Here is a 16414-nt window from a genome sequence, read left to right on the forward strand (position 1 = left end):
TTGTTTTGGAGAGCATACCCTTTTCGATCCATACCGAAACTACAGATGTTTTATTGGATTGAACTAATCGAACGTATAGTAAATTTCTTATAACTTTCGATTAGTTTCCAATATTTTTTTAGTTTATTGAAAAAACTGTTTAAAATAGCAGTAAACAAGGGTTTTAAAAGATATGCCAGAATTGACAACGCAAGATTTGAATTTCACACCATTTAGGTAGTAAGGTGATAACATCGAAAATAGAAACAATTGACATTTTAGGATTAATAAAAAACTTAACTTGCAATTTTTGTACAAAATATAGCCGGAAGAAATTCTTCTTCAGTACGATCTCAGATAAAGACCAACGAATGCAGTTAGACTTTGAACTTTGTTTTTGCCAAAAAAACCAATGACCACCCACCCACTGAGGGAAGAAATTCAACCCCGCAGTAATGAAATTTAATCACGTTTGTACAAAAAGACCATAGAAAGTTTCTAATAAGGTTTCACCCGACATGCTATATACAGTGCAACCTCGATATAACGAATCTGAAGGGAACCAGTAAATATTCGTTATATCAAGTAATTCGTTGAACTGAGGTTCGTTATGTTGAGGTTAGATTGGTCTAAAATTCGTTATAAAGAGGTAAAAGAATAGATTTATTCACCTCAATATGTATTACGTACTTATACTAATAAATGATAACACATTTTTATCAAATTACTACATATGTATATGTATTTGCTATGTATTTAAAAACAATTAGGTAGATAATAAATTCGTTATATAGAGGTTGTACGCAAAGAATATTCGTAATGTAGAGGTATATTTTATATTGACTCTTATGGACAATTCAAGGGGATTACGAAAAATTCGTTAAATCGAGGAAATCGTTATATTGAGGTTCGTTATATTAAGGTTGCACTGTACCATTTATACTCTCCAATTTTATCTATGTTTATTAATGTACAATTTAGCTGTCAATATTTTCATCTCAAGTCAGTTTTTCATATAATTCAGCGTGTTCCCATTCTTCAATATTAATATAAAAAAATAATGTGTGACAAAAAAGGACAAAAAGAACTTCATCAGAGCGACAAGGCATCCGGGTACCTGCAAAAAAGTTTACATTATGTAAAGCACCAAATTCTGTTTAGTAGTGAAGCAAAGGCACCCGGTTGCCTGCCACTCCATTATGAGGATACAAAATATTTAAGCTTCTTCAAAATATTATAAATGGGTTGACGAGGTCAAAAACAAAAAAATATGGTTTACAAAAAGTTAAGAGAACTCTCAGGAAACCACAGCTATAGACAATACGTAAAATTAACTTTTTCTTTTAATTGAAAATGCAAAATGTAACCAGGTACCTTGTCACTCACATAAGGGTCAGTCAGTGAACTCAAAAAAATGACTTGCCTACATCGGCAACACACCCTATATAGGTATACAATGCACATACATTTTGATAAAAATGTGTAAGATTTAACGTCCCGTGACTAACAGTAGTTTCAATGCCAGTATATATGTTAATCATGTTACGTAAACTAATTAAACATTTTCAAGAAATAAAAAAAAAACCAACAACACGATCATTGCTTATCATACCTACCCATTGAGTCATATTTTTTATGCGTCAAGCAACTCCTTAACCTCATTGAAAATTTCAATAAATTAAAAAATTATCTAAAATAATTTAAAACAAAATGTAGTTAGTATCTCACTGAAATAGTAAAATATGAGGTACCTGTATATACTGTTTCCGTGAACAAATGAACTCCTGTGGTGTCCTGTCACGCTTCAAAAGTACCCACTCTTTTCAATTTGGGGTGAATTTATAAATTCAATTGAAATTCAAAGTGTATGACCTTGAAGATATTCAAAGGTAAGTAGTGGATAAACTAGATGAAGAATAACAATTAAATAAGACTATTATGTACAAATTGATTGGCCTGAAACATTCCTTGATTGGCGTGAAACTATAATATTTTAAGAATCCTCTTAAATATTCATTGGTGAAAAAAAAATTATAAAGAAAAGCGGTTGTCCAGATAAGAATGGTTAAAGATACAATCGAATTTCAGCCACTGTGATTATACCCTTTACCTTATCGATTTGAAATTTGAATATGCTATAGATATTCATTCATATACTACCTGCCCTAGGTACTTTTAATTTTCCCATATTTCATTATTCACGCCCGTGTAATTATTTATTTTATTATTCCAATGAATTTGGATGTGAACTATGAAAATTGAGAAAATTAATACCTATAACATTTTCAAATCGATAAAGTAAAGGGTTAGCAGTGCTAGAAATTCATTTGTAGCTTTAACCATTCTTATCTTCAAAACCGCTTCTCTTTTTAAATTTTTTTTGTTTACACCAATGAATATTTAAGCGGTTTCTTAAAAAAATTATAAAGTTTCACGCCAATCAAAAATTTGTACGTAACAACCATGAGCCATGGCAAATGTCCCCTTAATAAATAAGATCAATACTGTCAAATAGATAAATATTAGTTCAATTATTTACTGAACGAGTTAATTTAAAATTGGAGTCACGTAGTCACGGTAAGTAGCTCGAACTGATCATTCACTCTTTGATTTTATAAAAGTTCAATATTTTGCATGAGTTGTTCAACATATTATGTCATTTTAAATGTTAAAATTATTTTTCTAAAAAATATCTTCAGCAGAAAATATTTTATCAGCATCACATATAGAACATGAGTTGGTGTCTCTATGACTTTTTCGTGGATAATTATTATTCTATCATCAAGATTAATTATTTTTCTATTCAATATAATAATCAAATAAATAAGGATTGCCCCGTTAGAAATCAATTCAAATTTATGCAAATGTTATTATATCTTAAAATGTTATTAAAAAGATCTTTACCTACTTATGAGTTACAACTCATACGAAGGTAATAAATAATAAACTTTAAATAGAAAATAAATTAAATATAAATAAATATTTTATTTCCAACGAATAGCATATTTAGTGTTTAATCAATTAATTAACACAAGTTTCCAATGCATTAGCCATAAAATATACTTTTTCTCAGCAAGTAGACTTTTAATCCTATGATTGATTAAAAGTGTTGCTTAGAAACTAGAACATTTCGTACAGTTGGAAAATTGCCGTCAACTTTTAGGTACACCTAAACAAAGTACAAAGAATTCAATATTTTTTAAAGTTGGAGAAAAATACCAAATACCATACGGATTTAAAAGGCTTTAATGCATTTTTAATCTTTATATATGTACACATAGTGTTCGTTACATCTAGGTATATAAATATCAGGAATATGACAGAGTACATGCGTTAAGCAATGCATCTAAGTAAGAGGCATTATAAATGTTATATGAAATTGCAAAAGTGACTTCTATCGGGCTTCGATGTCTTTTTAGCTAGTTATACGACAGATCTTCTGTTGTGTGCATGTAGAGAGTGGGGGTTTTTGTTGAATACAAATATTATTAATTGATTTGATAACACATGTATATAATACCTCTCTCTTAGATGCATTGCTTAACGCATATATTCTGTCATACTCGCAGTATTTATAATGTCTAAATGTAACGAACACTCACTGTATACTGTATGTAGCATATCGATAATTTTAATACAGGCAAAGTGTGAAAAATTGTAAAATGGTTATACAGACAATATATCTGCTTACTTTTTACATAATTAACCAAACAGAAGCAATGTGAAGAAGATCCAAACAGTCTACTATTATAACTCCAACTAATATCCACAAGGTTACGTATAAAGGAGTCTCTCAAGAATCAATCCTTGGACCCATATTGTTTGTAATTTAAACAACAAATTTTCTAAATCTAATAAATGACTAAACGAAGTATTCGTTTTACGAAATTTTTAGTAGATAACGATAAATTATTTAACGCGAAGAATATTATTTTTAAATTGTATAATTACAAAAATTTTAATAAAAAAATTAGAACTCATCGGTTTTATAAACTTAATAACTAGCCTTAAAAATTAAATAGAAAAAAAACTTATTTACTAAATTTAAGACCATACTGAACTCAAATTTCTATAATTCTGTTTGTCTGCTTTATTGATATATGGATAAAAAGTTGCATCACTTTTTTCAAATTGTTGTCACAAAATCACCAAAGGCGATACGAAAATAAAGAACTACAAGCGATAGCAGGTTAGCAACTCAATTAGCTAGCATCTTGATCTTATACCTTTTATATTGATAAGATTCTGTAAATAAATTAAAGAAATAAAAATAAGTACTTATTATCATTCTTTCATTTATAAAATGATTAAGTATACAATGAATAAACAAGTGCAGATTGCAGCTTGAATTTCAAAGCCACTTTATCATAATTCAGCTGTATAAAATTGAGATCAATTTTAAACAAAGAATCCAATATAAATATTATCGAAGATAATAAATGAGAACTCTCTAGGATATGTCGAAATAAATTTCGATTTTTCGAATAAGCTGAATTTTCGTACAAACCTTTATTTTGATAGCACAAATGTTACACAAAGCACAAATGTAATATGACCCTGTAATATTATGACCCTGTCTATGGCAGGATCAATCGTAAATCTTAGTATATTATGCGGTTTTTTCCCAACATAAATATTGAAGTACGTTAAGCCGATTGCACAATCTTCTGCGCCCTCTTGGTATTTCAAAAACGGTTCAGGATACAAAAAAAATTTTCTGACAAAATTTGTAGAAAATTTTATCCTGTACAACTTGTATAATAAATGTTAATACGATTTTGAAGGCAAAAGAAACGAGATTAACTTCTGTAGATAATCCCCATGGCTGGCTATCATTTTCTTTAGTATAGAATTTTAAAAGGTTCCTATTGCTGAATACCTCGAAATAATCTAACTCAAGTCAATCCTAAAATATGATGCTTTAAAACTTCTACACAGCATTTTTTAAATATTATAAAAAAGTCCTGTACGCTACCTTTACAATTTATGAACGAAATTTATTTAATTTTCCGGGTCGGGAGATAGTGAATTTAATCTAATTATGCCACCGAATTATAATTTTGTTCGATATTTTTGATGTTTTGTGAACTCAGTTTTTCCATAGTTAAATATTTAAATAAATATGTTTCAAGAAATTTAAAACAAGTGAAATTTTAATGTCCTCTTTTTTCCCTGATGCCACTGAGAAACATACAGACGCACAGATAAACACTTTAAACTTATAACACTCCTTCTTAAATCAATATCAAAGTGATGGTCAAGGACATCAGATCAGATGAAAAGGATACTGAGAGAGCTATCATTTTTTGGGACAAATTTTTGGAAACATTTTAATTGAGTTGACTTTGTTCTTTTGAATTTTTGTTTTGAATTAACTAATTATTTTACCATTTCACTTTTCGAAATGAATTGAACCAGGTTTATTTGACCATTTATTTTCATAGTAATTATTTATATGTTAAAATTATATGTCATGCCTTTTCCAAACTGAATCGATTTTGAAAATCATCGTAAATTTTTTAGTTTTTTAGGGTACAGAACCCTAAACTCGCATTGGTAACATTTCTAAGAACACTTTCCGTTAAATAACCTTTCAAATGAAACCAAAAAAATTAAAATCGATTCATATCCGTTTAGGCGCTAAGATGCCACAGACAGACAAACACACAGACACACACACACATAGCGGTCAAACTTATAACACCAATTTTTTAGGTTCGGGGGTTAATAAAAGCTGCTCAGAATTGTCGAATTTACCTGAATATGAAACAAATAATAAAAAAGAACTCTTTTTACTGAATACCTCCTTATACTGAAGAATATATGCTGATATCGAGAGTCTGGAGAGACAACACCATTTCGGAAGTATCTCGATCAAATCTTCAGAGGTGCAACCCATAATTTACAAACTGTATAAATCATTTAAAAGTAGAATTAAGCAAATAAAATTATTGTGTTCTATTATTCATCATATGAATGAAATCCGTTAATACAAAATATTAATTTGGTGGAAGTGCTGTGAAATAATAAAAACGAAAATATATTAGTCAATCTAGAATACACTATTACGTGTGATTAATGAGCATTTTAACATTTTATACCATGTATATATGAAATATACATAGTATATTAAGTTTAGTCCCAAGTTTGTAACGCTTAAAAATAATGATGCTAGGAAAAAAAATTTGTCATAGGTGTTCATAAAATCACCTAATTAGTCCATTTCCTGTTGTCCGTCCGCCCGTCCGTCCGTCTGTGGACACGATAACTCAAAAACGAAAAAAGATATCGAGCTGAAATTTTACAATTTTAATCTACAGCGTACTCAGGACGTAAAAAGTGAGGTCAAGTTCGTAAATGAGCATCATAGGTCAATTGGGTCTTGGGTCCGTGGGACCCATCTTGTAAACCGTTAGAGATAGAACAAAAGTTTAAATGTAAAAAATGTTCCTTATCAAAAATTAAACAACTTTTGTTTGAAACATTTTTTCGTAAACATCACTGTTTACCCGTGAGGGCGCCAATTAGGCGGAAATTTTATAATATGTACTATACTTGATTATCAGTTATGTATGTGTCACATGTTTGTATGTGTAATGTGATAAAGAAATCAACACTGACTATGCATGGTATTTCAACAATTAACTCAGTCAATTGTTTGTTTACACTTGTTTATTTTAAGGTCAAATAATTACCAATACCAATAGCAAAATATTATATGTAAGACTATTTGCCTATTTTCATCCCCTGAAGGGACTGTTTTTGAAAAAAACACGACAAACTTGTTTATTTATTTGTTGACAGGAGTAATCCTGCAAATTTTCGAATTGATACATCTATCTAATATAATTTTACCATACAATTTTTGAACCTCTTTAGTGAATACATGTCTTAGAGGTTGCATTTTCAAAATTCATTCTTAGTAGATTCCTGCGTCATAATATCCATCCATGTACCGAATTTCAGGTCAATGCAGTGTCTGCGCTATATGTTGATAGATCAATCTACCACGATTTCCTTTTATATAAAGAAACAAGTGAAAACAAACAATTGACTGAGTTAATTGTTGAAATACCATGCATAAATAGTATTGAATACTCTACAAATACATATATAATTTATATAATACATACTAAACAATTTACGCCTAATTTTTTGAAACAAAAGTTGTTTATTTTTTGATAAGGCACATTTTTTACATTTTAACTTTTGTTTTACCTCAGACGGTTTACAAGATGGGTCCTACGGACCCATAGGTCAAGAACCAATTGACCTATGTTGCTCATTTACGAACTCGACCTCACTTTTTACGTCCTGAGTACGCTGTAAAAATTTCAGCTTCATATCTTTTTTCGATTTTGAGTTATCGTGCCCACAGACGGTTGGACGGACGGACAACCGGAAATGGACTAATTAGGTGATTTTATGAACACCTATACCAAAATTTTGTTCATAGCATTAATATTTTTAAGCGTTACAAACTTGGGACTAAAATTATTATACATTGCATATGACATATATGCATGGTATAAAAAGAGGACATTAAAGTGTTTGTTGTCTTAATATTTTTTTTATTACTTAGACAAATAAATCGAATTTTAAACAATTTTGAACTTATTATATAACAAATTATTTAATTATATATCTAAAATAAAGTAAATCTCTTATGAGAATCTATCTGGAAGATAAATATATCTTTGTGAAACTTTGAGATGGTAACACTAAATTTACCAACGATCAAATCCTTTTTAGAATTTTTACAATCGTTGATCTTTGATAATATGGTTTCAACAAAAAAAAAACATAATGGATATGAAGTTAAGTATAAGTACAAGATATTATTTTAATGACATAACTATTTTAAATAATAATTAATAAAATATATTAATGTCACAACTATTCAAAAATATTTACAAACATTCATTATATATTTTTAAAAAAATAATATTATTTATAAACTTTCACCATCATAATAATATAATCATTCTAATAATAAATAAAAAAAAATTTTCGTACTAATTGATTTTTCTTAATGTATATTTAACATAATTTTATTCCTATACAATTAAATGGTTGGTATATACCTAACCTAAGTAAGGTAATTTATAAAATGGGGTACAGTGTTGTACCTTGTAACCTTGTATCTTAGGTCATTCAGCTTCTTGAAAATACTGCAAATATGAGATTGCAACTACATGAAGAGAAAGTTTATATACCAGAGTGAAAGCAATCGATAGAGTAATTATCGATGTAATTTTCTTTTCGGATACATGGTTAAGAAGAGAAAATGCGATTTTAAAATCGATAAAGTCTTCAATATTTTAAAATTATTTTCTTACCTTATCTTAAAATACATAAAAAAAAACATTTACGAAAATTAAATTATTACAATAGCTAATAACAAACAATAATTATACTATGTATATATGAAATATATTATAGTATATTAAGTTTAGTCCAAAGTTTGTAACGCTTAAAAATATTGATGCTACGACAAAAATTTTGGTATAGGTATTCATAAAATCACCTAATTAGTCCATTTTCGGTTGTCTGTCCGTCTGTCTGTCAACACGATAACTCAAAAACGAAAAATGATATCAAGCTGAAATTTTTACAGCGTGTTCAGGACATAAAAAGTGAGTAATCGTACACTAGTGGAAGAGAACCTAAACTTAGGTCTCTCCCTTAAGGGTTCATACTACATAATTTTTGGTGGTATCATGGATCAATTAAATATATGAACAGTTTTTATCGATAGAAATATATATATTAATTCTCAAAAAAATACTACTTGTATGAAAATATTGGTGGTATAAAGAGGATATTTAAAAAAAATGGCTTTAAAAAATGCATATAAATGAAATTTTTGTTATCAAGGCACATTAATCTCCCATAATAATATATACAAAATTATTATTATTATTATTATACAAATGAAATCCTTAAAAATGCTAATGTGACCTTATTTTCTAATAATAATGATACATAATTCCACTGTTATCAAAACTTAATTCCTTACCTAATACCTTTACCTAAGAAATATTTTATTTACATATACAAAATTTCCAACATAAAAGTATTATAATACAGGGCGATGTAAGACAAATCATCCCATCGGATTTATTCTCAGGTCCGTAGTTTTACTTTTAGGGGAAAGTGGTGTATAATGATCCCTCAGGGTAAGATGATTCCTCGTTGCTTTAAGTAAACCATTAAAGCCGTCTAGTATATTTATCGATAAATGGTTTATCCAAGCGATCAAATTAATCGTTCAACAAACACTTATGGTGTTGTGTAAGGCAATTTGTGTTTCGTAGCAAAAATATTAATTTTACTGCTTGTGATTTATGGCAACACAAATTTCAACGTAAAATTTCTTTTTTTATATTAGTTTTTGCCGGCTGTCTGTTTTTACTCTTGACTTTTGTTAACTTTTAATAATATTATAACACATTTGCATAGGCGTATAATAAATTTTTAAGTCAGTTTTTATGACGAAATTCAAATATGTCGTTAAGGGTAGAATGATCCCTTTTATATAGGCTAAAATGATCCTTATTTTGTGTGTAAAATTATAATAGATAAAATGATCCCCCATCATGTAACGGGTCTTGAATGTGTTGATTTAGATGAATTTACCAGTGATTTTTGTTTTCATACTAATCGTTGATGCAATGTAAAAGAACAGTTAATATTTTATGTAAACTGTTTGATAAAAAATGCAATGGGATCATTTTACTCACGATCTTTATAAAGTCGGTCAAAACGATCCCTTTTGAGAAATATTGAAAAGTTCTAAAAATTTGAACAGATCAAAATAAATTTACATACCAATATTGTAGCATTTGAATAAAGAACTCGAAAATATTTCGACGTTGCACATAAATCAAATAGTTGGGCTTTAAATTACATTTTTTCTTAGGGGGGTCATTTTAGATCCCCGTCCCCTTCACAGTTTATAAAAAATATATATAATACGGATGCAGAATCTAAAAGTTATCTTATCTAATTTTTTGTCATAGTGTAGTGGTGAAAATGCTCCTACTAATTATACCTAACAGGCTCCAATGGGCACGGACAATTTTCTTCGCTACAATAGTGCATTTTCGATGTCATCGCTGCAATAATACATATTTTATGCCGAAAAAGATTTTTTTGCCAACTTTAAAATTTTGAAAAATCATATTAGCTTACAAAAATAAGAAATGGCTTACATACATATCTTTATTTTAAAATGATAATCAGATTAGGTGACACAGAAATTTGGAATTTTTTAAGAATGAAGAACCATACATTAAAAATTGACTTTTTTTATTTGAAAAATATTGGGATTGATCTACAAGAGGGGTGTTGCAAGGGGTCTTACGTTTTTGTTAAATACTGATTAATATTAACAGCAAATTTTGAAAATCCGGCATTTTCAAATAATATAATTAATTGTGAAATTAATGTATCATTAAAATAAAATAGTTATAGCTGCGAAATATTATTTCCAACATTTTGTAAATAAAAAAGTTGTAAATAAAAAAGTAAACAGTGATAGTGATTTCTTCAATTTTTAGCCAATTTTCGCTTTCAGTGAAGTAAATTCAGCAAATGCTATTTCCACTAAATATGCCCTTATCAAAATTAAAGCTATCTTAACTATGTTTAACCTTTATATGTCTACCTATACATTGAATAAGATTCCATCCAGAAATTCCGCAAAGAAAACATTCCATCCATCTTTTCACTTTCTCCAATATGAGCCAAAAGTATTTTTCCGTATTTCAAGCAAATTTTCACTCTCCTCTACTATCGTTGGTTACAAAGTCTACTCATTGGCTGTGTTTTAATTATTGCTTGAAACACTCTGTAAGATACATGCTTTAAATAAAATAAACCAGTTTATTGATTTAGTCAAAGTTGTAATTTGAATATTTTATAAGATTAAACATACATAGTACATTGCAAATTAAATGTTTTTATTTTGTGATTTGTCAAAATGAGAAACTGGGGACACTTGATCTCCGCCTCTCTTTTACTTATCATTCCTTTCTCCCTAAAATTAATATTTAAATTAGTTGTTATTGAAAAATGGTAAGGAACGTTTTCGAGGTATATAGAAAAGTATCCATTTTATAGATACTCGGTACCTATACCTACAGCATGTAAATTATGCATTTTGATTGTTAATATCTCATTCCACAGACGGGGAATACATTTAATTGAATTCCTAAGAAAAGTCATTTCACGAGTGAAGAGCCTTAAAACACAACAATAGAAACTGGAAAATGCGAATCTAAATAAAAATACTTTACGGGTATTATTTATTTGGCAAACAGTAAACATATATATCGTAGATATTGTAAATATCATAGATATTTAATTTTTTCTTAAAATTTTACCACCCTCCACAAGTTCATATAAACTTTTCCTCATAAAATTGGCTCTAGAATATGCTTATAAATTTTTTGCTCTTATTTAGGAAACACCCTGTTTTTAATGAAAGTTAAGTTTGTACGTAGCAACTTTTCTTCCTAACTGTCCACCCTAGATTCTCGGTTTTGTAAGACTCAAATCATCCATTAGTATTGATCATAGAGATAATACTATAGAGTTGTAAAGCCGCGTATAGCTGAAAAGAGATAGGTAAAGACAGAAAAAGTGTCTCTTATACGCCTAAAATTTCTGTCTCTTTCTACCTCCCTGACTGCGGTCAAGAATTCACTTATTACGTTTCTTATGTCTATACAGTTCCATGGTATTATCTCTATGGTATTGGCTGCGTTAAACTGAGGTAAGCGATCAGTTAATTTATCGAGCGCATGCTAAAAAAGATATTATATTCCATTTTTTCTTTAAGATGTATGATGCAGATCAAAGTTTTGTAGAAGTAAGTCTTCATAGACCTTTTCATTTCAATTACGATTCATTATTGTTTCGGACAGGCAGTAGTAAGTTGTGCAAATATACAAGATATTTCTTATTCATTTGATCACATTAGCTTTTTAACAAACTGTCTTAAAAAAGGTAATCACTTTTAAAATGAAAGGATCTATTGACGAGAGTGGATACAAAATGGTGGAGGCAATGGGAAGTCAATATTAAATTGTTTACATTGCATTTGCAAAAATTATTTTGTAATATTTTTTCTATATTTCAAATAAGCATATTTTCTTAGAAGTTTTCATTAAAATTTAAAATTTGGAACAGTGTGACATCTATACAATTATGAATACACTACGCTATAACTGTATAATAGACCTCAAATATACCGACTACAGAAGTCAAGACTGAAGTATACAATTCACACACAAGAAACGAATGCTTCTCAACTTAGTGCAGTACGGAATGGCGTACGAGTACGGAAAATTTTGATAGGAGATTTTTTCCTTAAGTTTTCTTAAGAGGTCAATAAAGTAGATATGTGAAAATCTATATATTGTTGTAAAGTGGTCAAGTTCTCCCAACCATTGTGTCTAATGATTCACTCCCATTTTCAGTCAAAACTTCTCAGAAAGTTTCCAGGAAAAAAGTTTCCTAATTTCAGCCCATTCATTTTAGTCATTACAAAATTTGAAATGAAATACAACTAGGTAAGTTTCCCTTACATACAGCCCTTTTAGATATACTTATTTGAACTATAATTTAAAAAAAATTATTATGAAATTGTACTATATTGTTTATTGAAGTAATAGATATCTGCCAACATCCTACGAGATAAGTTTATAAAAGTTAATATTTAATACACTGAGTTTAATTTTCTTTTCAAATTATATTCGAATTAAATGGTTAAGTTGAGCTGGTGCGCACAGCGCCTTTTAGAACCTTACGTCCTGAATTTATAATCTAACTTGTTTTATTATCAATGAACGTTTCTTACTTACAAAAGCCTGTGACAAATTCAAAGATTAATAAAATATTCAATATGCCAATCTTCAGAAATATATGTACTTCATTTCATACACTTTATTGACCTCTTGAATTAACACAGAAAATCTTAATCTCCGTCTTCAATATTCCAAGTTCGTCTACCAGCTCACACTGGATTAAGTTAATTTGATATAATAAGTTCCAAAGACTTTATTAATCTTGTTTTGTTATTTTATATTCTTACTTAATTTTTATTCATAGCCATGGAACTTATTTCCGACTAAAGTATATTTTTAAATCCAATAGATTTAACTCAATTTTTTTTCTAGATTCAGTAAGGAATAAGGAAGTTTTCTTAAACACAATAACATAAGTTGAATATACCGTTATTTTTTATAAAATCTCTGTTATAATTTTTTTATTATGAGTACTTACTAAACAACTCAGAAACATTATTTGTTATCATTGAGGTTATTTTATGATAATTGCAAAAAAGCAATTCGATAACTTTCGTGTAGGTACATGAAGAGTATAGAAAACAAAATTTTAATGAACCTATTTTAATAATTTTAAATCAATAAAATCAATGAACGTATGAATAAAAATAAGCAATCTGTAAATTAATAGGTGAAGTTATTGTGTATCACGTGGTATGTATGCGTGTCGAAAGTAGATTGAAAATTGTTTCAAACCATATGCTTGGTTCATAAGTCATAACATAAACAGTCCAGCTGTAAGAATAAAAATATAATAATGGCTGGACAAAGTGCCACGTTCCCAAAAATATTATTACTTTTATCAATATTGTATTGTTTTTTACACTCGGGTGAGACGAACGATCCCAATACAGTTCCAATTACTGTTCCTTGGTATGAATCTCTTCCGGCCGTTGCTATGGATTATAAGGTCCATATAGATCCCGGTAAGGAAGACTGTTATTATCAATTTGTCAATCCCGGAGCGACCTTTTACGTTAGTTTCCAGGTAAGTAATATGAATACATCATTAATTATATCTTTATAATCCTTAATAACAACTGAAATTTGCATAGAAAAAAATCTAAAAATTTTTCTTTTATAATTTAAATACTTTTCAATTGTTTTCGACATTTTTTGTTTCTCGAGATTCAATAAAGAGATATTTTTACAAAAATACATAAAGAAAAGATCCCAATAAGTTTATAACCAAATCTACCGTGAAAATCATGCTAAACAACCCACATTTAATTACATAACGATCTTCGGATATAGAATTAACGAGAACTTATTGATAATAAATATCCTATAACAGGTACTTCGTGGTGGAGATGGTATGGCTGGATTTGCAGTCCGTAATCCAAAAGGAGAAATTGTACACCCATACCAATGGAAACCAAATGGCGAATATCAAGATCAACAATCAATGGGTGGTTATTATTCCGTCTGCATTGATAATCAATTTTCTAGATTTGCTGATAAATTAGTCAATTTATATTTAACTGTAATACGATATGATCAATGGGATCTCTATACAAAGGAAATTGAAGAAATGAACTTAAACATGGAAAATTTCACTGTAAATATCTTTTTCATAAAAATTGATTAGTTTAAACCGTACTTAAAAACTCAAATTAAGACCATTATATGAGATATATTCGTGGAGATTATGAATTAGCAAAATGGGGAAACAATTTTATAAAATTTCTCTAGTTTTGATTAGAATCGATACGATAATATGTTTGCTATTTGTTATGTTGATAATGATAACGGTGAATATAATTCTTTGGCCGAGCAAGACTAGAGTTGATACAAACTGGGAAAATCAAGTATTATTATAGGAATCAGAGAAATAGAAAAGCTACTTGGAAGCTGCTTAGCAATAAAATAATTTAGGATATGTAGCTAAGGTCCAAACACAAAAATCTAATGCATTTTATAACAAGATGAGTAGTTTTTGAAATACCGCCAGAAATGTTTTCTAAATATAGGATTTTCGGCGATAACACGCAAAATACTCAAATAATTCACTCAAAATTAGTGTTCAGTTTGAATTATTTACCGTGTACCACGTTATTTTCATTGGCATATCGACTTTGTATCGTTTGGTAAGAATTTTCAAATCAACCGGGGCAATAAATAATCAAAGGATGTTATCCAACCGAATCTATGATAACGAACCAAATCTATGCGTTTAAGTAATCGAAAAATTGTAACTTTCTTCATAGTTTTCATACACTTGTCACGGCTCATATCTTATACACAAGTGGTTTGATTTGAGCTCACTTATTTTAAATGGAAATTACTACTTTAATGGAATTTTACTAAATATATTAATAATTTTCAAATAAATTAATTTTTTAGGAAACAATTAAAACTGTGGAACGTAATATTAACGATATGTTACAATATCAACATTACACAAGAGGTCGTGAAGGACGAGACTACAATTTATTAGTTGACAACAATGCATATGTTCTTCGATGGTCTGCGATTCAAATTATAGTTATTGCAGCCACAACCGTATTCCAAGTATACTTTGTGAAGAAATTATTCGAAACAAAATCAGGCAGTAGTGGTACTCGATCGAGAATTTAGATAAGTTGTATGTGTAAATTATTTATCGCACTGGTTGTATTTTTTAATACATTCGACTCAACTTGTAATTTTTTGAAAGTTATTTTAGGTATAAAGCTAGTATACATTTTTTAGGCACATTTTTAACAAAAGTTTGTGTGAGCGTAATAACTTAAGTAGTCTAACAACACCGAGCAAGGGTGGTATTGATAGAGCAGATCTTTTTAAGTTATGACCCCGGCAAATATTTTTAATAATAAGTGCCTTTTCTGATTCTAAAAAGATGGTATTCTTCTTTTCGGCATTATGAAGCTTGGTCCGACACTCAACATGGCGGCATGTCTGTAGTCCGCAATTGTAAAAATTTTGGAATTTTTAAATTATCGAACTACAGGCACGTAGCTTTGTTTAGTGTTGAAACAAAGTCAGCCGAGTCATAGAGTCAAATACCTTCTTGTTAGAATCAGATCAAAGGCAAATGTTATTAAAATTTTCCGGGTCCGTAATGTAAAAGACCCGCTAAATAATTTATCTTCTTAAATAAAGAAGAATTAAATACTCATCAATGTTAAGCAGACGGGGAAATATCGCTCTTGTAGTGTTGTTAGACTATCTATGCATTAAGTCCACACAAATTTTTGACTTGTTCCAAATAAGTTCAACGCTGCCTTTATACCTATTTACATGTATAAGTCTGATAAAATTTAAGCAAAATTATATACGTCTACTCTGCCTGTGATTAGCGATTGTAAAAAAAAAGACCAACTTAACTATTAAAATAATTAAGTATAAATATACCACTATTTTTATATTGCGTTTTGGATTATCCTTCCAATGGAGCCAAATGGTGTAGCCCAATTTGTTATTGATAAATATTTTTAAATAAGTTATAATTTTTTAAAAATGTACGTTTTATATATAAATATGCCGTTTGTAACAAAAAATATATATTTGACAGTTTTATAAAATATAAAATATTTTATATTCGAATTTATTTCGTTTTATTTTTTCATCAAGTTCCAAAACAA

At 28.9% G+C, this 16414-nt stretch overlaps 1 protein-coding gene across 1 annotated transcript; it reads left to right on the forward strand.

The window, feature by feature from the left end:
• The first annotated feature begins 13400 nt into the window (after positions 1–13400).
• Positions 13401–16275, forward strand: LOC123294827 (transmembrane emp24 domain-containing protein 5). Its single transcript, XM_044875993.1, has 3 exons — positions 13401–13818; positions 14125–14388; positions 15174–16275. The coding sequence occupies exons 1-3, from the start codon at positions 13588–13590 to the stop codon at positions 15405–15407; spliced, it is 729 nt and encodes a 242-aa protein (XP_044731928.1). The 5' UTR covers positions 13401–13587; the 3' UTR covers positions 15408–16275.
• Positions 16276–16414: the final 139 nt, after the last annotated feature.

Source organism: Chrysoperla carnea, chromosome 3 (genome assembly GCF_905475395.1).
Source record: "Chrysoperla carnea chromosome 3, inChrCarn1.1, whole genome shotgun sequence".
NCBI classification, from domain to species: Eukaryota; Metazoa; Arthropoda; class Insecta; order Neuroptera; family Chrysopidae; genus Chrysoperla; species Chrysoperla carnea.

What these genes read in the sequence shown, in the direction of transcription:
- LOC123294827 (XM_044875993.1), top strand. Translation starts at nt 13,588, where the DNA reads ATGGCTGGACAAAGTGCCACGTTCCCAAAAATATTATTACTTTTATCA. An exon ending in CCTTTTACGTTAGTTTCCAG is followed by an intron (nt 13,819 to 14,124) that starts GTAAGTAATATG and finishes ATCCTATAACAG; the next exon opens with GTACTTCGTGGTGGAGATGG. An exon ending in TAAACATGGAAAATTTCACT is followed by an intron (nt 14,389 to 15,173) that starts GTAAATATCTTT and finishes TTAATTTTTTAG; the next exon opens with GAAACAATTAAAACTGTGGA.